This window comes from Furipterus horrens, unplaced genomic scaffold, assembly GCF_987537825.1.
Source record: "Furipterus horrens unplaced genomic scaffold, mFurHor1.1.pri manual_scaffold_2, whole genome shotgun sequence".
In the NCBI taxonomy this organism is placed as follows: Eukaryota; Metazoa; Chordata; class Mammalia; order Chiroptera; family Furipteridae; genus Furipterus; species Furipterus horrens.
The window spans coordinates 53,904,208-53,926,971 of record NW_028327172.1 but is presented as its reverse complement, the minus strand read 5'-3'; the positions used below and the strand labels follow the sequence as shown (position 1 = coordinate 53,926,971).

The following is a 22,764-nucleotide window of genomic DNA, read 5'->3' as shown; positions in this document are numbered from 1 at the left end:
ACACCACAGACTTAGGCCCTCCCCTTCAGGGCTCCATGATTCACAGAAGCTATTTTCAGGTGTTGTCATAGCTAAAGTCCTGACTGATGACTGTCCACATTAAGAGCATTTAGGATCAAAATAGTGCTTTTTCAGCCTACAAAGCTATTAATTTTTGCTTTTTATAAATCTTAACTACCAGCAGATTTGAGGTTTATAAACCACTTTGGAGTGCTGAGACCCTCTGATGAAAACAGTTAAATCAGTCTTCAGAAGCATAAGTAAACCCACTCATCAGTCACTAATTCACTGGTTTTTAATGGATGTTTCCTAGCTGATATGTTTTAGCATCAGTATATGTTCAGATAAAATTACATTGCGGTAACTAAGTGCATTTCTTTAAATTGGAGAGCTGGAGATCTCCCTCTGACTAGATCTTCTCCCCTCTTTGAAGAGATGCTCCAGGTTCACTGGCCACTGGATTTCTTTTACGTTCCCTTATGACCTTGTCCGTTCTCCTGGCTCTGCACACCCTCTGAATGCTGATAGCCCTCAAATGTACAGCTCCAGCTTGAACCTGTCCTATCTCCAGCCCCCTGCGCTAACGTCCTACTTGAATCTCCACTTAAATATGAAATGTCCATCCCAAATTTAATTTGCTCGAAATAGGGCTTCTGATCTTCCGCCCAGTCCTTGTCCCCTTGCATCCTCTCTATTTCAGCTGATGGTAACTCCCTCTTTTCACTTGCTCAGGCCAAAACCTAAGCATCATCCTGGAATGTTCTTTTTCTGTCCCATCCCATATCTTGCCAGCTCCCCAATCAGAAAACACTCTTTCCTCACCACTCACATGTTCAGAATAGATCCAGAACCAGGCCACTTCTCTCTTCTTACCTCTCACCACTGCCCCCTTGTTCTAGCTGCCATCTCACACGGCTGTATTCCTGTGGAAGTCTCAGCTGCTCTCCCTGCATTCCCCCTCTTAGCAGCTGTTCATTCTCTTCACACCCCATATCATGAGTGATCCTGTTAAAATCTACATGACATCACATGACTCCCCTCCTAAGCCCTCCAGTGGCTTTCTACCTCACTATCACAACCCCACAGGATCTGTCTCCTGACCTCATCTTCTCTTTGTCCCTTCTTGACTCCAGTCACACTGGTCCTCTCAACAGAGCCCCTCAAACACGGCAGATCGGCTCCCACCTCAGGACCTCTGCACCTGCGTGTGCTTCCACTTGGGGTGTTCCTCCCCCAGATAATTGCACCATTCACTCCCTGCTCTTCTTTCAGTTTTTACTCAAATGTCAAAGCCTTCTCTGACCACTTTATTTTAAATTACCACCCTTCCCTCCATTCCTCCCAAATGCTCTCTCCCCACAGCACCCCTCAGCCCCTCCCCTTTGTGGCTATCTTTTCTCCTTTTTTCCTTCATAACATGCCATTTATTTTCATTCTTTGTTGTTATTGATTTTTTATTGACTCCCACTAAGATGTAAAAATTTCCACAGGAAATGTTTGGCCCTTGTCCATTGACAGACCCTCTAGCATCTAGAATACATAGTGCCTGATAGATTCTAGATAGACATTTGTTGAATGAATGAATGAATTTGTATTTGTCTTTCTGTGGCACATCTTTTCACCCTCAGATCTATTGGCATCTTAGATTTTCTTCTTTCTATATATTAGGAATAGCCAACTATTTCTGATATGTGTTGCCAATATTTTTATCTCTTTACTATTTAATTTAGTTGATTATATTTTACAAACTGAAGTTTACATCTTTGTAGGACCAAAGCTGTGGGTTTCTGTAATTGCTTTTCCTTTGTGGGGCCTTGTGTTCTAGAGCAGAGGGTCAGGCTGCACCTTTTCCACTCACATTCTCTTGTCTCCCACAGGCATCAATAGGAAGGTCGTGTACTCCCTGGCCGACTCAGCTAATGGCTACTTCTCCATTGATGAGTCATCCGGCATCATCATCCTGGAGCAGCCGCTGGACCGAGAGCAGCAGCCCTCCTACAACATCAGCGTGCAGGCCACTGACCAGAGCCCTGGACAGTCCCTGTCCTCCCTTGCCACTGTCACCATCACTGTCCTGGACATCAACGACAACCCCCCTGTGTTTGAAAGGAGGGACTACTTGGTGACAGTGCCTGAAGACACCTCCCCTGGCACCCAAGTCCTTACTGTTTTTGCCACCAGCAAAGATATTGGCACAAATGCTGAGATTACGTATCTCATTCGTTCTGGGAATGAACAAGGGAAATTCAGGATTAACCCAAAGACAGGTGGGTAACGACATCCCACTTAGAATTTAAGGCTTCATTCTGTCGTGCTTCCACTCCTAATCCCCTAAGCACTTTGACTGGTGGGCTCTTTTCCTCCTGCTACTTTCCTTGCAGCAGAAACAGGTCTTCTCATAGCAGGGCCTACAGCAGACCCCAGAGTGCCCTGTTGCACTCTGCTTCTAAGGATGCCCCTGCTGAGTTTGAAGCTCTAGCTGTGGACTCACTTGGCAGATACTTGAGCCTCAGGTTGTCTCTAGGATTTCGCACAGGAAGGTGGAGGAGCAGTAACGCAGTTCCTGGATGGGGAGAGGAAGTATTCTTTGCACACTGAGCACAAGAGTTTGTTTGTTTCTCTCTTTTTTCTGTTTATTGCTTTGTTTTCTAACTTGGATCATGTGCTTGTGTGTTGGGAAGTGCTCCTGGAGATTAGCATTTGCTTGCCACCTTCCATACTCAGGCTGCCAGTCTGTGGTCACCAACCAAGGCAGACATTGATGAGTGATCTGACAGTGACCTACAGGCCTTCCCAAGCTGGCACTCCAGTCAGCTGGAACTGGAACTGTATTTGAGTCCTGTTCACTTCTCATGGTCACCACATTGTAATTTCTCACCACATGCTTTTCAAACCCTAGGGGAAGATGTGCATCATCTAGAGAAAAGAGGCCTAGGGAAAGAAAAAAAAAAAAAAAACGAGAGAAGCCCCTGGGCTTTTCTCTTCATCAGAGACTTAATAAATATTAGGGATAATTTGGGTAAATAACAATGGTAATTTAGAACACAAACTTAGATGTTCTTTGAAGAATAAACATATTTACCCTTGTATTTTTATACAGTGTTTGTATTAATATTTTCAAAGCACTTTCATGGATATTCTCATTTGTTTATTTCCCTATGAACAGGCAAGGCAATTCCATTATAGCCATTGGACATAATTCCCTCATTACTAAAGGAATAAACACTTGTTGAGCAAGGTGGCAAAGGATGTCCATTTGGATAGTCCAGTAAATACAAACAAGAAACTAGCATAATTAGCATAGTTAGCAATGCTCATTTAACACAGCAAATGCACCATGTTCCTATTAAATCATTAGTTATTTTTCACATTTCCCACATGAGAAAAGAGAGCTTCAGAGAGGTTAAATAATTTCCCCAATGTCCACTGTAAGTAGAGGATCAAGGATTTGAACTCAGATCTTGCTGACTTTGGCTAACATGCTTAACATCTAAATTATACTGCTATACTGCGGAGGGTCCAGAAAAAATGAAGGAGATATAGTCCCTGCCCCTAAGTATAGGGAGATAGAAATATTGATGGAGGAATTACATTAGCAGCTTCTCCCAGCAATAACTCTGTTTATTAAGGTTATTACTTCAACTTAAAATGTATGGAAGTTTTCCTCATTTACATATGCCTTAGCCTGTCTTATGATGGCCATTGTATATGAACACCATGGGGAAATGGTTAAGTACTGTTTAAATCTGGCACTGAATAATAAGACTGGGGTGCAACGTAAACTGCTACGGGTGACAATTGCTAAGAAAACTAAATTATAGGGAGAAAAAGACTCTTGTTATAGATGTGACTTCTGTTTCTCACCTTAAGTAGAAGGGCAGCCTTAGCTCTTTCTACTGTGAATGGATGTGACATGCTCACCTAGGTCCTACTGACTTTTTCAGGGACCAGTTACCAATTGCAGGATGAAAGAAGAATTGGGTTACTTCACCAGAAAGGGCTAGGATGGGAGGGGAATAGCTCTCATGGAACTTCTCCTAGGGGTGGCACCCAGCTAGCTGCTTTCACTTGTTCAATTTGCTTAATTTAAATACATCTGTGACATGGGGATTATGTCTGTTCTGTAGTTGTGGACACTGAACTCACACTTGCTATTTGGCCATTGATTTTCAGGTATTTTCTCTTCCATTTCGTCACTATACCTTCACCTGTCTGAGATCTTTGCCTTTTTTGTGTCATAATAGTTTTAGATAAGCACAGAAAGCTGACCACCAGAAACATAGGAGATTTTTTTATGAGATTTCAGCTATCTGAAAGGATTTATTTGCTGACCAGGGCTGGGGTCTTACACTCGCACCCACACATCTCAGCTCATTCTCAGTCAAGTCTGAGTCTACCTGAAGAATCATCGAGATATACCTATCAGGGATGTTGTTCCTGCCCCTAGTAGCATGAGGGTGAGTAATGCCAGAGACTTGCAGGTTGCTTGAGAGAAGTTCAGGAACCATTACCGAAACATGCAAACACTTATTTTCTTCAGTGTTGTGTTAGATGGGTAGCTATATTTTAACTGGCAGCATTAATCAGACTCTGGATGCTTTCAGCAGGGCATTAAATAAATTCCTGACTGTCTAATATTATTGGCTGGATATAATGCTATATTTCCATGATTATGGAACTGCTGACCAATGTTTTTTCCTAATCAAATCTAACTCTCCCCATTTTTCTTCAAAGGAGGTATATCAGTCTCTGAAATCCTGGACTATGAATTATGCAAAAAGTTTTACCTGGTGGTGGAAGCTAAAGATGGGGGCACCCCAGCTCTCAGTGCTGTGGCCACTGTCAACATCAACCTCACAGATGTGAATGACAATCCTCCCAAATTCAGCCAAGACATCTACAGCGCTGTCATAAGTGAAGATGCTTTGGTTGGGGACTCCGTCATTTTGGTAGGTGCCAGATGTCTGGGACGGATAATCCTCAACACAGTAAAAAAGTGAGAAAAGTCTGCCTTGGATTCTCTTTATACTTTTTTCTTTCAGTCTCTTTTTGTCCCCAACAGCTCTTCTCAGGCACTAGTCTTTCCACTGCTCCTTCTCCAATTTGTCTATTAGAAAGGGTCTGAGAAATGCATTTATATCAAGGTACAAGTAACTGATAATCACTGTCTACCCAGGAATGTATATTTTCTGAGAAAACAAAACATATCATGAAATGAATTTGTAATCGTGGCTCCTACTAGCTTGTAACCTTAGATGGTAAGTTATTTGGTAGCTAAGGATACAATAAAATCCCTTCCAGCCCCCTACATGTACACACACACACACGCACACACACACACCAACACAGCTACAAATGGGAGCAAGTTTAAGATGAGTTGAGCACTCTTAGGGGAGCTCTTTCCAGAAGGATTTTTTCTAATACCAGTAAGAGCAAATGATGTGTTAGGAGAGCATAGGCTCTCTTGGACCTACACATTGCATCTTGGAAACAATGAATCCCATCCTCACCATCCTCATCATCCCTGGGTTGGACAGGTCCCTTCCATTCATCCACATCTCTGCCTACCTCAGCACCAGATTATACGTGTGCATTCTTTACACACCAGAGGTGGACTTCCCAGGTCCTTTCTCCTTCTCAGACATTATGAAACTATCTCCACACATATAAACTCCAGCATCACCAACATGAGCAGCAGACAGTGGGAAGTGTGTTGTCCAGGTATGTGGGAAAGGAGATTTTCTTGGGCTTCTATAATATAGAAATGCACAGCTTGAGAGAATACCCAGCTCAGTGACAGACACCATAGTTTTGCAGAACTGGAAGAGAATCACAAGAGTATCCCTATCAGTTAGCTTTATCTCTATCCTTATTAGCTCAGGACCTGAGGAAAATCAGGCCTAACAAGAATCAGGCTGCAGGCAGGTAAAAATTAACAGAACAAAATGGCAGTTCTGGCAATGGTGGTTTCCTTCTTGAGCCAATCCCATCATCTCTCCCACTGTGGTCATGATCATTGTCATTGCTGAATGTAGCACCTAAGAAAAGTGTCAGGGCAGTGCCCATTTGTAAACACCTGGAACCCTAAAAATAAACCTCTTCTCTTGTCATGTCTTTTCTTTCTTTCTCTTGCATCCCATGAAGCTGATAGCAGAAGATCCAGATAGCCAGCCCAACAGACAGATTTATTTTTCCATTGTGAGTGGAGATCGGGACAATGAATTTGCTGTGGACCCTGTCTTGGGACTTGTGAAGGTTAAGAAGAAATTGGACCGGGAACGGGTAAGCTAGTTTAGGCCAGGTCCCTTTCCAACCACTCCCATCCACACCTATCCCTTTGCTGGAATCAGGCACAGCCTCAATGAGTAGAAGTAGGGAGATTCTACATTCTAAATACTATGAGTAAACTGGAATGGGCTAAAATGCAGCACAATGATTTGGGTTAGACCTTGGAAAGAATTTTCTGCCAATAGATGCTAGCAATTTCTTATGTATGTTTTAAAGAAAAGGCAAATATGTGTGTTTCCAGATGGTCTGAATTTTGGTCCTTCCTAGAGCAAGGAGACAGAAAAGCATCTTGAGCACTGGGATCCTGTGGTCCTGGTTTCATGAGCAGGTACAAAACGATCATCTAAAGGTATCCAGGTCAAAAAGAATGGTTCATAAAATTCCTCTGTCAAGGTTAAATTAAGTTAATAAACATTATCTTTTTTGGCCAAAAATAAAAAGTGTCTTCAAAGAAAAATAAAATATGAAAAAAAGTTGTTATAGTAGCAATGCTAAAAAGCAGAAAGACCTCACTGGATGATATAGTCATAATTCCCAAAGTAACAAAACTGGTAAGATAGATCAGTGTTGACAACAGTTATGTCTGAACAAAGGTCATAAGCTGTGGTGCTAACCAGGGATGGTTTTGTCCCCCATATGTTTGAAGGCATTTTCAGTTGTCAGATTGGCAGGAGGTAGTATTGGCTTCTAGTAGAGACCAGGGGTGCTCCTAAGCACTCTATAATGCATAGGTCAGCCCCCAACAACAAAAAATTACCTGGCTCCAAATGTCAATGGTGCCAAGGTTGAGAAACTCTGGTTTAGAATCAAAGTGAAGGTAGCTGAACTTCAACAAAGCAGAGCAGAGCCTGCAGCGCTTCTGAGTGTGTACAGAAGGAAGGGGGTGCTGCACTTCTTCACCCTCAGCCCTTCGTGCTTTGTCAGGTGTCTGGATACTCCCTGCTGGTCCAGGCAGTAGACAGTGGCATTCCTGTGATGTCATCAACTGCTACGGTCAACATTGACATTTCTGATGTGAATGACAACAGCCCAGTCTTTACACCTGCTAACTATACCACTGTGATTCAGGTGAGCAAATCTTGCCTGTCAGGCACTTATCTCCCTTTCTCTGCTGTGATTTACTCATCATTGTTTATTATTGTTTTTACCTAATATCAACTCAACCAGATATAGGGCTGGTATAAAAAGAGCTGATTCTTCTACTGCAGCTGATTAATAAATGTTAATAAGTGCTATCGCCAGTGGAATTATTTCAAGTGTCAGGTTCTTTCCATATTCTATCTGTCACCACCACAGCCCCATGAAGTGGGATGGTGAGTTAACCGCCACTTTACAGCGAAGGGGCGATGGATCTGATAAGTTAAGTAGGTCACCCAAGATCAAGCAGCTAAGTGGTAGAGTTAAGATTAGAACTCAGGTTTGTCTTCAGCAAAACCTATTTTCTTTCCACAATGAAGGCTGCCTTTAGCCACTTTGTGCTATTCTGGTGTGGGAGGGAGATTGATGCGAACTGTTATCAGCCAAAGGAAGACTGGGCATCAGACTAGAGCCGCTACTCACTCCAGTCACTCTTCTATAAGCAATTTGTTTAACACTTTAAATCCACTAGCTCTTAAAAATTAGACTGCAGAGGGACTTACTGCTTGTATTCTGCAATCAGAATGACTCTCTTTCCCATCTATGTTTTTCTTACTCAAAAGATATTTCCTGAGCTCTAGGCACTGAGCTACCTCCACTCCCCAGTATTTCTGGAAGCTGAAAACGCAACTTCAGGAGAAGGAAATCCAGTCCAGGAATACTATCGGTGTGGAGGACTTAGAGGAGACAGGGATTGATACACATGTCTTAGGGTGGCGGGAGGCGGGGGGCACGGATGTCCTAGAGAATCAACTTGCCTGATCCAGTTTGGCCTCAGAATCACCTAATCACACACAGAATCCAGTGCTTTGTGGGCAGAAGATGAGAGTGAACCAGGTCTTGAGTGGCCCATTTGGGATAATATTCAAGATTTTGAGTCTGGCCTTCCATAGCCAGCTCCCCCCTGTTTCACTGAGCCATCCAGGAATCAGGCTGAGAGGCAGTACAAAGCAACCAGCTCTCAGCTTCATTCCCACCCCTGTCAGCAAAACCAAATTCCTTCACCTAGTGGTATTTGACTTTCCTCTCTTCTCTGATGCTTTTTCCAGAAGCTGTGCATTCTTATCTCTCTCCTGCTCCCATATAGCTTCACGCAGGATCTACACCTCCCTCCATCCCTCCTCCTATCAGACTACTCTTCTCCGTGACTATTGCCACTGCAGCTGCCTCTCTCTGCCTCTGTGTGCTCATCCCCAAACAAAGTGGGCTTTGCCTACTCAACATTCAGTTCAATGACACACATCCATCAGCCTGACAGACTGCTTTCACATGCACAACAGGAAGTCAGCAGTGAGAGAACCAAGGACCTCTGCCCATGAGCAGTGACCATGGCTCATATCTGCAGCCCCAGGGCCTTTCTGTGTTATATTTCACCCTTCTTTCTCAGCTGGTGACCCCAAAGGCACACATTCCCTCTCCTCCTCACACCCCCGCGTCTATGGAGGAAATGGCCTTTATAGACTGAGCAAACAAATCAATGACTCTTCTATTTTGTGTGGTGCTGAGTATGCTGTCAGTGTGAAATAGTAAATCCACACTGGGCGAGACAGTTCCATGACTGATTCCTGAGGGAAACCATGTCTAGTTCCCAATGACCAAAAGGAGGCTAGAGAGAAGGAGCAAAATAAAGGGTCTTTGAGGGCCTTCTCTCTTTCTCCTTCAAAAAGTATTTCTCCCTTTTTTCAACCAAAACTAATTTTCTTATTCCAACACATGGTTTTTATAAGACTAATTCAGCACATAAAACTAAAGTGGGTTGCCCCATGCCTGACGCCCCGCCAAACATCAGTGTATCATTGTCTTCATCTCTGTGACCCAAACCCATTTAATCCTAAATCGATGTCATCAGAAGGCCTGAACTAATGAAACTGACTTTTGGCCCAGGCTGAGGTAATGCTGAAATCTAAACAGAGTGAGGCAAGGGACCCAATGCCTGAGCTACAAAGGAATTTAATTTGGCCTTTTCAAAGTGAGGATAACCTTTGAGCCAAGAAAGAATATGTTTCTATTTGGGGGGAAAGGCAGAGAGGTTCTGCAAAAATAATGCTCACATAATAACATCAGGGCTTTCAAAAATTCTGATGAAGTTAGGATTTCCTTCTCTTCATTCTCAACTTCATTCTATCCTCCTTCCCTTTCCTCCAGAAACATGGCAAAACTGTGTTCTTAGGGCTGGGGTATAGAGCCCATTTTCCACCTGGCACATGCCTTTGTATATTTACTGGGGAGTTGCCAGGATGTCCTCTCCCAAAGTCCAATGTTGTGACATTGTGTCACAGTGTTGGGCTTCAGCATAATCATGTTATGACAAATGTGAGGAAGTGCCTTCCCATCCCAAAAGGTTGATGTTTTCTTGGCCCGAGAGGATTTTTGATATAATCACCAGTGCCAGTGAACACCATAATTTCCAGAGCTGCAGGTAAACTGAGTGTGTTTCTAGTCTATCCAAGGACAAGGCTTAGCAACACCACCTTTGGAATCTATAAACCCATTCATGCCGAAGTCCTGTGCTCCCACCTGCAGCTCATTGTCTCATGGGGCAGTTGTGGGGAGACAGCCAAGGATGGGAAGCATGACACTTACAGATGCCAGCATATTTTCAGAAGACAAAATATCATAGGGAATCCCTTCCTCTGAAGCTCTGTTCTCTATCACAGCACTATAGCCAGTAATGATGGGGTTTCTAAAAATGTGAAGAGAGGTGTAATTTTATCTTCCTTTTTAATATACCTTTTATTCAGGAAAATAAGCCAGTAGGCACCAGCATTTTGCAGCTGGTGGTGACTGACAGAGATTCCTTTCACAATGGGCCTCCCTTCTCATTCTCTATTTTGTCGGGAAATGAGGAGGAGGAGTTCGTGTTGGATCAGTATGGGATCTTGCGGTCAGCTGTGGTCTTCCGGCACACAGATTCTCCAGAATACGTGCTCTGTATCCAGGTATGGCCTCGTTCTCTGTCCACATCAGGCTGGCTTTCTCCCAGACTTGTTTCTGTAGCCATTGCTTGGTTTCTCTTTGCTGAGTAAGTCAACATAATTCATTATCATGCAGGAATGTTCCCCTTTTAATCTCAAATTCAATTTCACACCAATAAACATGGCCTCTGTGTGTGAAATTGAATGGGAAGGAAAGGAAGCATTGTAGTTCCGGGGGGTCATTCCTGTAGGATGTGCCAGGCAGACAGTCCCAGGGCCTAAATCTGCATTCCATAAATTCCTGGGGTTTTAATTGACCCCCAAAGACAACTAATGGTCAAGGCTTGCTGCTTTGTGCTGAGTAGTATTTGCCATATCAGCCAGCTTGAAGAAGCTCTCAGTCTTGGTCCTAATGTGATTGAGCCAAGTCATGGCCTCTGCTTTTGAAGAGACTTCTGCTTGGTAAGCTTCTTCAATGAGACGGGAGAGGTCCAAGCACCCAGATGGCAATGGCCTCCCAACATTCCCACTCCATCAAGGTCATTGGCCTGTGTACAGGGAAATGGGACAAAGAGGCAGAAGTGGCAGGTATTGAAAGGGTGTAGATAGGAGCAAGAAATGAGAGAGCACCAAAAAGTTCCTATCTATGAATTTTGCCAGTACCAAGATTTGGGTCCCATCACCGAAACTGACTTTTTAATGCACAATTGCCACAGAGGGAAACCTGAAGTCATTATTAATGGTGATAATAATAACCATAATAATTTTTATTCTGTATAGCATTTAATTGTGCACATTATTTCTTTGATGAATTAAATCTTCTGTGCTCCATGAAACCTTACAAATTAGTGACTTTTGGTTCTAAGCATGTCAGTGAATGCTTCAGTTGCCACCCAGGCAACTGGGTCAGGCTAAATTCTGACCCAGACTCTTTCAGAATCTGAATTTCAGGGTCTTTAGGCAGACATGACCCTCCAGCTCTTCTCAGGCCACATGCCTACTAGTCTGTCCCCTTACACCCAGCTGCTTCATGACTTTCTGTCATCCTTCTGGACTCTGATTTTTGAGTGGGCAACCTCTAGCTTATAAAGTCCAAGCTCACCACTATTCTTTAAGGCCCTCCATAGTTTGACTTCAAGTTCAACCTAATTTGCTAAACATATTCTTTTCTATATGAATTTTCCATGTCAGCATCTTTGGTTCACACTGACCATCAAATAAAGCATTTGGTGAGGGCAATTATAAAAATAACAATAATCACATTAACTTTCATACACTAAGTACTTCTATGGGTCAGGCCTGTGCTAAGCACTTTGCAATTACAGTGTGTTTTAATCCTAACAATACAAGAATCCTGTGAATTAAATACTATTTTACTCATATTAAAGATACAAGAATTGAAGGTCCAAAAGGATAAGTAACTTACTCAAAGCCAGACATGTAGTGAGTGGCAGGACCAAGATTGGAAATCAAGTCTGTGGGATGCCCAAACCCATGCTTCTAGTCAGCCTCCCACATATAAGTACACACCTCCTGAGGTCCACTTTGGCCCAGCATCCTCAGACACCTGCCCCAGGGCCCAGCTTGTGAAGCCGGCCCTTCCCTGAAGCCCTACAGCACCAATCATGTTCATGTTACATGTGGCAGGTGCTCAGTAAAGGTCTGTTGTCAGAGTGGTTGTTCCATCAGTTCTGATATAAAGAAAGACAAAGGTCCTATTAGGCTACCTATTTTTCCTTCACTATACCATTTTTTAAATTCTGAACCTTAATTTTGTATAATTGCCACTTAATGTTGTTTCTTAAGTGTGCAGAAAGGTGCCATCTGGTCCAATCAAAAGGAAAGACTCCAAAAAGAATAAAAATTTTTCTGCCACCCTGGCTGGGCAGCTCATGTGGTTAAAGCATTCTCCCGATACACCAAGGTTGTGGGCTTGATCCCTGGTCAGGACCCATACAAGAATCAACCAAGATCCATAAATAAGTGGAAGAGCAAATCAATGTTTCTCTCTCTCTCTTTACTCCCCCAACTCTCTCTAAAAGCAATAAATAAAAATTAAAAGAAAAATTTTTTGTCCAAGAGAGAATGCCAGTTCTGCGAAAAATTAAAACAAGGCTAGCCTGTTATAGGCAGGTTGGATCTCATAACATCCCCTAGCCTCCTCCACTGCTCACCCCCACTGGCTTTATTGTGTTGATACATGTTATTGTCTATAATGAAGTATACATATGGAGACTGAAGGTGATAAATCACTCCTATTACTTAAATGCACATCTTCAGCATTTTTCAGACTAGAGGCAATGGATGGAGGAAGAAGCAAATGTGGTTAAAGGAACAGACGTCTTCTGAGTTTTGCTGTTTTTATAATGATTATGATTTTTTGTTTTAGTTCCTGCCTTTCTCCCTCTTGGTTTTTTTAGGCAAAAGATTCTGGCAAACCCCAGCAAGTTTCTCACTCCTACATCCATGTGCGTGTCATTGAGGAAAGTACCCACAAGCCCACAGCCATCCCTCTGGAAATTTTCATTGTCACCATGGAGGACGACTTCCCTGGTGGAGTCATTGGGAAGATCCATGCCACAGATCAAGACATGTATGACATGCTTACGTTTGCCCTGAAATCAGAGCAGAAGAGCTTGTTCAAAGTGAACAGTCATGATGGGAAAATCATTGCCCTGGGAGGCCTGGACAGTGGCAAGTATGTCCTCAATGTGTCAGTGAGTGACGGTCGCTTCCAGGTACCCATCGATGTGGTCGTGCACGTGGAGCAGCTGGTGCACGAGATGCTGCAGAACACCGTCACCATCCGCTTTGAGAATGTGTCCCCTGAGGACTTTGTGGGGCTGCACATGCATGGGTTCCGGCGTACCCTGCGGAATGCAGTCCTCACCCAGAAGCAGGACACCCTGCACATCATCAGCATCCAGCCCGTGGCGGGCACCAACCAGCTGGACATGCTGTTTGCAGTGGAGATGCATAGCAATGAGTTCTACAAGCCAGCCTACCTGATCCAGAAGCTGTCCAATGCCAGGAGACATCTGGAGAATGTCATGCACATCTCAGCCATCCTGGAGAAGAACTGCTCAGGGCTGGACTGCCAGGAGCAGCATTGTGAGCAGGGTCTGTCACTGGATTCCCATGCGCTCATGACCTACAGCACAGCTCGCATCAGCTTTGTGTGTCCACGCTTCTACAGGAATGTGCGCTGCACCTGTAACGGTGAGTGTGGTTTCGAGAGCCCTCCCACCTCACCTCCTGAGATTTGAGTAGACTGGGTTGTCATTCCTGGTAAGCGTGCATTTGTCCACTCACTCAACAAAGTATTTACTGACTACCTACTATGCGTCTAGCAACCATGAGAAATTCTGGGGCTGTGGAGGTAGCAAGACAAGCTCAGCCCCTACTCCCATGGTTCATACAGCTTATGAGCAGCACAGACGAACAAACAGACTAGCTTGAGCACATGGAATAAGTAGTTAGGGCAAGTACAAAGTCCTTCGAGAGAACCCAATCCAGAGGGAAGGTTCCCTAAAGGGAGTATCTCTAGGATGAGATAAAGCATAAGTAGGAATTAAACATGTGAAGACAGATAGAGGAAGGAGAGCATTCCAGGTGGACGGGTACCTGGTATGAGGAAGGCTTAAGGGCAAGAGAGCAACCTGCACTGAGGGGATTGAGAGAGATTTCCTGTCACTGGAAGCAGCCAGAAGTGATGACAAATGAGACTTGTAAGCAAGCCCGGGACCACACAAAGGTTTGCCAGGATGAAGATTTTAGAAATGATCCCAGGGCACTGGGAACCATTGGCTGAGTTGAAGTGAAGAAGTGACAGGATCAGCACCATCTTTCACAACGAGCATGCTGGCTGCAGAAGGGGGTGGATTAGACTGGGCCCGGCCAGAGGCAGGGAAACAAGTTAGGAAGCTATTGCAGAGGTCAAGTCAGTTAGATTTGCTTCAGTGAAAAACAAGGACCAGATGTCCGGGAACACAATCAGGGGATGGATTCAGCCTTCAGAGCAGCAGAGATGGAATGCTTTGTGTTTGTTGATGTTAACTAGAGCCACTGAATGTTGACCTTTCCTGGCCAGAGGCCATAACTGCACATAGTCATATGCCCACAATGGTCAACGAGAAGCATTGCTCCCTCCCTCTTTTCCTCTCTCTGACACATGGAGCATAAATTCACTGCCCTCTTCTAAGAAAATTGTAGCCATAGTCTTTCTAGCCAGTGTGAACTTGGCCCAAAGGGACTGTAGCCAGAAAAAAGGCCATTTGTTAAATATCCCCTTAGGAAATTTGGGATAGGCAGGGCCCCTAGCCTCTTCCCCTGTAGGAAACTCTTGGTTGCAGTTTGAAAAATAAACATCAGAGAAATACTGGAGATCGGAGATCATAGCTCCCTTTAAGAGACATTTTGACAGCCTCCAAGCAACCCAGAAGAGTTCCAGCCACTTACTCTGCAGTACCCAGTGAATTCTGTTTATGTTTTCATCAGGTACATGCAGTGATGTCTGACCTGTTGAATATGTAAATTAGTTCCAAAATAACTCAAAACATGTACACTAGGTGCAATGCTTTTCTGGCAGATGCCACCAACATGCAGGATTTATGAATGCCAGCTGTCCTGGCCTTACCTAGATTTCTTCTGTAGGCAAACTGATTTATATGCCAAAGCTCTGCTAAGGCCTTGGTGCAGTGATTCATGGCAAGGTTGAAAAAGCATTCACCCTGGGACAGGGCCGACTCTTCAGGAGAAATTAAACTAGCTAATTAATCCTGTCGCTCTGAAAACTTGTTTCATTCAGCAAAAATCTGTGGAAGCAGCAATGTCTCAGGCACTGAATGTTCAAAGTGAAAGGGAAAAAAAAGCAGAGTCCCTGCCCTCAGGAGTTGGCTATTGTGAGGTCAGTTTGCAAGTATCGGTTGGCAATAAAAATGTTATAATAAATGCTAGGAGTAGAAAGGATAAAGTCCCAATTGTAGGCATAGGAAAGCTTTCTGTGACATTTATATAGCAGAGATCACCTAGGTGCTAGGCCTTGAGGAATGAGTATTAGTTCATCAAGAAGAGACAGGATGAAGGCAGATGTGGCAGAATTTCTTTAAAGGAGGGATTTAGAGCAGTTGACTTTCATTGGCGAGAGGGCGGATTGCTCTGCATTTTACATGAGACACTAATGTTTTAAATTCAGTAAGTGTCAAGGTGGTCTCCTTGCCCACGACACCTGTTCTCTAGTCCCCCTAAATTTTTCTACTCCCAGTAAGTGCAAAATACTAGATTGTTTTGTGATTCAGCACCCTGACACCCCACAAGGAGGCCTTGGTTTAAAAAGCAAACATTTCCTCAATGGGAGCTCTGTGCAGACTAGGGTCACCTCCGAGCTTCTTCTCACCTTCAAGTCACTCTTATAATAGAACTATAAAATAAAACACCGGGTTTTAATGGTGAAAGGACCCCAAAAGGCCATCTGGCCCAATCTTGTCTCAGCAGGTAATATATAAGTTCCATTTTATGAATGTGATAGTTCTGTGCCTTGCCCAAGGCCGTACAGCTGGTAAGAGTGGCATGCTGGTTCAGTAAAGGTAATATAGGGCCCCTATTTCATTATCTGCATCTTAAGAACAGGGACTTCCATTTTTTTTATGTGAGTCATAACCCCAGTGCTATGTACTCTGTAGGAATACTCAAATATCCCTGTTTTTCCTGGCAGATTTATCTCCAGATTCACAATAACCATCTCAGGATGGCAGAGGATCTCTCAGACTGCAGAATACATGGGGCTTCCTAGAAATGACCATTGCTGAGCTCCACAGTGATCTATAACAGGAGGTTCTGGATGGAGTCTAGAATCTGTATATGCATCCTGGGTGATTCTAATGCTAGTGGTCAGAAAATCGAACTTTGAGAACTCTCACAGTAAGATAAGGTAGAAAAAATTTCTTCCAGGTTCAGGGGGCAAGCTTTTACATGTAATAGCAATAGCTCTCTCACTTCTTAAAATGTGTCCTCTTAAATAAAAATACAGTAAGGAACTATTAAGGAAAGCATTAGGCATTTTAGGCATCTTCTCATTTATTGGAAGCAAGATGTAATTGAATTCAGTAAATGTCCCCCTCGACACACACACACACACACACACACACACCTTAGTATCGGTTTACCCTGGAAGATTGGCAGATTCATTCAAAGGACTTTCCCACCATGTGGTGGAACAATTAGGATGATAAGGACTGTAGAGTAATATTCGAACAGATTTGGCCTCAATATTTATTGCTCTCCTAACTTCTTTTTCTCATGCAGATTTTTGGGTCCAATTAACATCATTAGCCTCTTGAACCAAAATGCTGAGTTGCTCTGAAAAAATGAGAGCAAACTTGAATTTTAGTGCCAAGTAGATTCATTAAATTCCAGCCACCATCAAGCATCACGTTTGAAAAGAATTTAAAGAGATACAGAGTTCTGATGTCATGAGACTGTTCCTGGTAAACATCAAATGTTTGATAAAGGTGGGCACTTGGCTGCGAAATCTTGACTCAGACCTAAGTGACTAGGGATGATAGATGCCCTTGAGCCCTCACAGGGGCAACGGGTGGACGAAGCACCAGGGGCAATCCATGGGGCTGGGCTGACTGTCTATTTTGGAAAATTTTCAATGACTTTTCTGAAGTCTCATACAGAAATATATCAAAAAGGAGACGTTTGTCCAGAAAAATGGACACCCCATGAGACCATCAGAGTTAAGGCCAGTACATTTATGACTGATGATGGAAATAGAAGCCTGATTGTCAATTCCTGGTCCAGATATGAAACACAGAATGCAACCTAGAGCTCCAAATACAATGAATGGAGTGTTTGGGTGAAGCTCTGTACCAGGCAGAGGAGATACAGCAGCAGTCATGCCTTCAACCATGGACTACGGCACTGTTGTAAAGGTTTGCTCCGGGAGATTGGAGGAGCCCTGAAGCCCATCACTGAGGGTGATGCCACCTTAGCTAGGTCTGAAAGGATGCCTAGAATTAGGCAGAACATGGAAAGGGAGGGTTCCAGCCAAGGAGCATTAGAGCAAAAGACTGGAGGTGAGAAACAGTGCAATTCAGTGCACAGATGAAGGCAGGGACTAACATAACAACTAACATTTATTGAACCATGTTTTTTAAACATACCCACACATGGTTGCATTTAACCCTTACAATATCATTATGTATCATTAACTTTCTTCTAAAGGGTATGTATCATTAACTTTCTTCTAAAGTTAGGAAACTAAAATTCAGAAACATCAAGGTCCCAGAGCTAGTAAATGGCCAAGCAAGGGTTATACCTGGCAGTCTTAGCCACTGTACCCTACTGCGTCTGCACATTTTTAGAAAGAACTTGAAAGTCACCTAATCCAGACTCCCACCTACTACAGACATCTTATTTATCTTACTCCTGGCACAGTAATTCAGCCAGCATTTGAACACCATGCTAGTCACTCACTACCTCACAAGGTGGACCTGAGACAACTTCTCCCTTACAGAACACCAAAGTCCACCTCTTTGTAATGTCACCCAACTCTATCCTTTAGAGCCACAGAGAACCTGACCTGTCTTACTCCTCCTCTACAAGTTGCCATCCAGATATCTAAGGGTAGTTGTTATGAGCTCTTGAACAATCTTCTCCTAGACAAACAGCAAAGTTCCTTAAACAAATAGGAGCTATGAAGAGTTATAGGTGCGGCACAGAGAAGACATAAAGGAGGCATCCTCAGCCCTAAATAGAGGAGTCCATGAAAGGCATTGGAGGCAATCTAGCTGGCCCTGTTGGGTCTTTGCCAGGCAGGTGATGTATTTCAAGGAGCAGTGAAGAGAAATATCTAGGCATTTGGGCACCCTTTCATTGGTTCATTCATTCAGCATTGAATTGAATATTATGCCAGATCCTGGTCAGGGTGCTGGAGAGATACAATGGTGAGTGAGACTGACATGGTCCCCATCCTCATGGAACATTAACTAGCAGTGGAAAGATGATAGGGACCTCAGCTGAACTGGATGGTGAGGAGCCAGGGCAGTCCTGGGGAAAAAAAAAAGTGATAGGATGGACAAACAGAGCCTGTGACAAATAAGAAGCCATCGTAATGTGCTTCTAATAAGGACAATAAAATGAAATGATGATGGCTTCTTTGAGGCAGTAAGGCACTTACAAGTCAGCCTTGATACAGAGAAAAATCTGCGATGGAATTTGCACATGGGCTGGGGATTGCTAATGCTTATTCTTGGAGGAGATCCCGCAGTCCAATCCCAGTGATTTTGAATAACCTCCAGCATCGTCTATGAATCTTCACAAGGTTTCTCCTGTGAACTAAATGTCCATTTTTTATTCATAACATCTCTGCAGGTCCTTCATCTTCAGCACACAAGCCCCAAAGTGCTGGGAGAGGTTTGAAGGTGTCCACACAATGGTGATCCCAGCTTCTCAGAGCTCACACACAACTGCCCCAAAGAGGTTGTCTTTAATGAAACTACACTTAACCTTTAGCAAAATCATCCAGAAAAATATGACTGAGCCAAGAAAACACCATCACAGATGATTCTGTGCTTCTGGAAGAATCATAAGAGACCATTTCAAAGCCAAGAGACCTTAGGAGAAGGTGTTTTAAAATTTCTTGCAGGCTAGAAATTGAAAGGAAAGATTATTGACGTCTGTGGCATTTGCCAAGACATAACATCTTGGCAAAGCATGTGAATTCAAGATGTTTACCATTTAGTTATTGGATTCTCGGTGTATCGTTAGCCATTAGTTATTGGATTCTCAGTATAATGAGGCAGAGACGTAAATCAAGAGGTTGAATCAGCTCAAAGTGGTAGCTATAATAATCACAGCTAGATATTGATGTGTTAGCTAAAGGCATTGAGTTAATCCTGGGGGCTGTGGGAATGCTGGGGAGATGAAGAGAGAAGAGTCATTATCTCTGTTAGCAAGAACCTTCTAAAACCTCAAGAGGATTGCCTTTCTCCTCCCTGCAGTTTCCAAAGCTCTGAAGCTTCTGCCGAAGTGAATTGTACATTGTTAACTGTAGAGTGACCTACATTTCCATCTGAGTCCAACTTCAGAAGGTGGAAAACCTTCTTTTGGAGATGGCTACATTGTGTAGACATTTCTCCTCACAGAGAGGCTGTGGGAAAAGAACAGCTACAAGGTGGTAAAGGGGCTCCCTTGGCTGCACATGGCCTGTGACACTGGTTAATAAAAAGCTCCAGGTCTTATTCTGTGCCTCCCATGCATATAATATGTCATAATATCTACCAATTTACAAATCATGAATTAGACCCAAAAAAAGAAAACAAGAAAAAGATTACACTTGATTTCAGGTCTCTGCCATGTTGCTGAGTCAGGCTAGTGTCCCAAGTTTGTGGACCTTGTAGTAATTTGTTCCTAAGTTTCTTTTTTCTTTGCAAGTTGCTTTCACATACATTAACCCATTCAATTCCTACAGCTCTGTGAAGAATCATTATCCTCACTTTTCAGAAAAAGAAATTGAGACCCAGAGACTTTTTCCGAGCCATACAGTAAATAAATTGAATAACTAGTCAGGTCCGAAATCCATGTCTGCTGCTTGTCAACGCAGCACCTTCCAGAGAGGACCCTGGAATGGGACACAGAGCTTTCTCTGCCTATGTTATGTTCTGACAGTTGTAAAAATGTCTGGTCTTCCTGTCCTGTCCTGCCCTGACCTACAATGGATGGTGTCAGTTGATTTGATAAAGTGGGACCTTTCTCCCTTCTTGCTCATCCTGGCACCAAATTGATGGGTGCCTGGATATGCAGAGCATGTAGGTCTGGAGCTCCCAGCCCCCAAGCTGTCACTGATCACAGCACAAGCTAATTAAACCTGGATTATTTAATGGTAGTTAATAAGATGACTTTCTCCCAGAAGCCAACAGGAGCTGACATTGTTGTCTCTTCACTGTTATTCAAAGCTGATGAAGCACTTTCTGCCACCAAACAGAGGGTCTGTAAGGCACTCAACAGTTGTCAGTGTACACACTTCCTGAAAAGGGGATGACATAAACATGATTTCTGAAAACAAATTAACCACTCAGCAACCATTAAAAGTATACTAGATTTTATGTTGCTAGAGAATGTAAGCCTTTGGCCAGAAAAATGGTCATTATCCACAGGAATCTGTCTCCAGTACCCAAACCTGGGCACATCTGGCAGAAGAACAAGTGACATTGTTCAGGGTTGGCATGCAAAGATCTGAAAATATATACTTCAGAAAGAACCTTATTTCTCATCACAGTCCATAGGGAGGGAAGAAGTACAACACTGCATGTGGGGAGTATTTAGTTTTGGGAAACCTGTTTGTCAGTAACTAGAAGTCTTTCTCTACTCAGAATAGACTGCATTTTAGGCACATGCTCACACCCACCCCCACCTCGGAGGGCCCTTACATTTAAATGGACCTCCAGACTCTAACCTGCCTTCCTACATCCTTGAACCACAAGAGAGTGAGCTGTGAGCAGAGCAAACTGACAGCGGCAGCTGGAAGCCAAATATTTATGGCTCCTCCCATCTTGGCTGGACAGGCCCCAAGGATTTTTAAAGCATCAAGAGACAGATCCCTTGCCAAGAACTGACCCCTCTACCTTAAAAAAAGGCAAAAACAAAATTTTTTTTTTAAAAAAGAAAAATAACTTAGCAGAGTCAATTGCTAGAATAAATAGAAATGCACATTATTACATATCTAACATTATTAATTTTAGAATGCACATATAGTAATATGTGTATTCATATATTTTATATATTCTCCAGCTAGAATCTTCACAATGGGGATTGTCTCTAACATAATTCATTAATTGACTGCATTTAATTATATGGGTTCTATGGTGATGACATGAGGAAAGAAGAAGAAAAACAGCTATCAGTTTGAACTTCAGTTGTGGGTCTAGGTGGCCTTGTGATTTCACCCACTGTAAGAGATATGGGTGATCAAGAGAAAAGCCATGTGCTAATTGCCGGGGCACAACTGATGGTAAAAGAAAAGGTCGAACCAGTGCATAAAAGGGAGAAGTACCCAAATGTATATTTATTTTGAAATACAGTGTTTAGTTTTTATTATATACACTTATAACTTTTTTTTAAGTGACCATAATTTCTATAAGAGAAAATATCTTTGCTGTCATGGATATGAAATTACCTATCCCTCTTTTCCCCTTTGAAATGGTAGCTTTTAAACTGGATTTTTGATAATGCAAAGTTTCTTAGCAATGTAGGCATCATGTTAGAGCAGAAAAGGTTATAAATGCACTAGATATAGCTGTGTCTCAGAAATGTAGAAATTTATGGAAAGGATATCCTCAGGCTAGCTAAAATAGGATGTGGAAAGAGGTGGGTCCATGGAACGGGACATAACTGGTTTCTTAAATACCTAAATGACTGTTTCTGTGTCTAATTGGAAGAAAATGTCCAGGTAATCCAGAGTTACAACTATTAATGTGATACATTTTTTATTTATTCATGCATACTGCTGCCTCTATGTGACAGAAGATAGCACTGGGTTCCTTTTGCATTTTTTGAGCATATACTAACTCGTCAACATTTAGGAGCAACCTAGAAGTGTGCAGGCTGTCAGAAACTGAAAGGAAGCCACTCATGGAGACAGCAAAGAGCCAGCTGTTAGAGTTGTGAACTTACCATGAACAAATATAAACACATAAATGCAGTTAAGCCACTAACTATGATTGTTGGTTCATTCCCATGAAACACAGTTCCTCGTCACTCAAAGGATCTCATCCTTCAAGCCCAAGTTTAAAATGCTGTCTTCCTATGTGAGACTTCTGACATTCTTCCAGGAAACACAATTTTCCTTTCTCTGGTACTTCCATTGCACTCACATATCTCCAAGAAAGTAGTTTCCTTATTGTGTTGTGGTCATGTGTTTGCATGTTGTTGCCTTTGGGGAGGAAGAAGCAGGATAATCTCCTTCCATCTTTACTGTCCAGGCCTATCACCTCATTGGCCCTGAAAAATTATTTGTTTAATGAATGCACCAAAACTATTTTAAAACTGGTTATCAAAAAAGCTTCTTGAAACAGATCGTAAGGTGGTTGAACAGCTTTTTTTTTTTTTTTTAAGTTCCATAAATATTGATAAATATGTGGCAGGAATGAAGAGTTCTTGGAACAAAAATGGGAATATGTATTTCAGGGCAATTACGTATTTTTAGAACCATTTGTACATTCTAAATTTTCAGTTAAAAACCCCTTCATCTTCTAAGACTGTGGAAGCTGTACCATTGCCAAGAGTATCATTTTTGGCTGAGCTCTAAACCAGTGGAAAATATGATTTATGAATTCTGAGTTTGCTGCTGCTACTCGTATTGCTCCTCTGTAGGATGATAGTTCTTAAAATGTTTATGGGTAGTTAGCATTGAGGTTCTGCT

The 22,764-nt window shown here is 42.8% G+C and overlaps 1 protein-coding gene across 3 annotated transcripts in view; it reads left to right on the top strand.

Annotated features, from left to right (window-relative positions):
* The window catches only part of FAT3 (FAT atypical cadherin 3), a 516,537-nt gene that overhangs the window by 461,124 nt on the left and 32,649 nt on the right, over positions 1 to 22,764 (top strand). For all 3 annotated transcript variants that reach the window (XM_090265750.1, XM_090265749.1, XM_090265748.1), the window contains 6 exons: positions 1,878 to 2,267; positions 4,735 to 4,949; positions 6,145 to 6,282; positions 7,213 to 7,356; positions 10,167 to 10,364; positions 12,761 to 13,559. In XM_090265750.1, the coding sequence (XP_090121876.1) occupies positions 1,878 to 2,267; positions 4,735 to 4,949; positions 6,145 to 6,282; positions 7,213 to 7,356; positions 10,167 to 10,364; positions 12,761 to 13,559 (1,884 nt within the window). The remainder of the gene's footprint in view (positions 1 to 1,877; positions 2,268 to 4,734; positions 4,950 to 6,144; positions 6,283 to 7,212; positions 7,357 to 10,166; positions 10,365 to 12,760; positions 13,560 to 22,764) is intronic.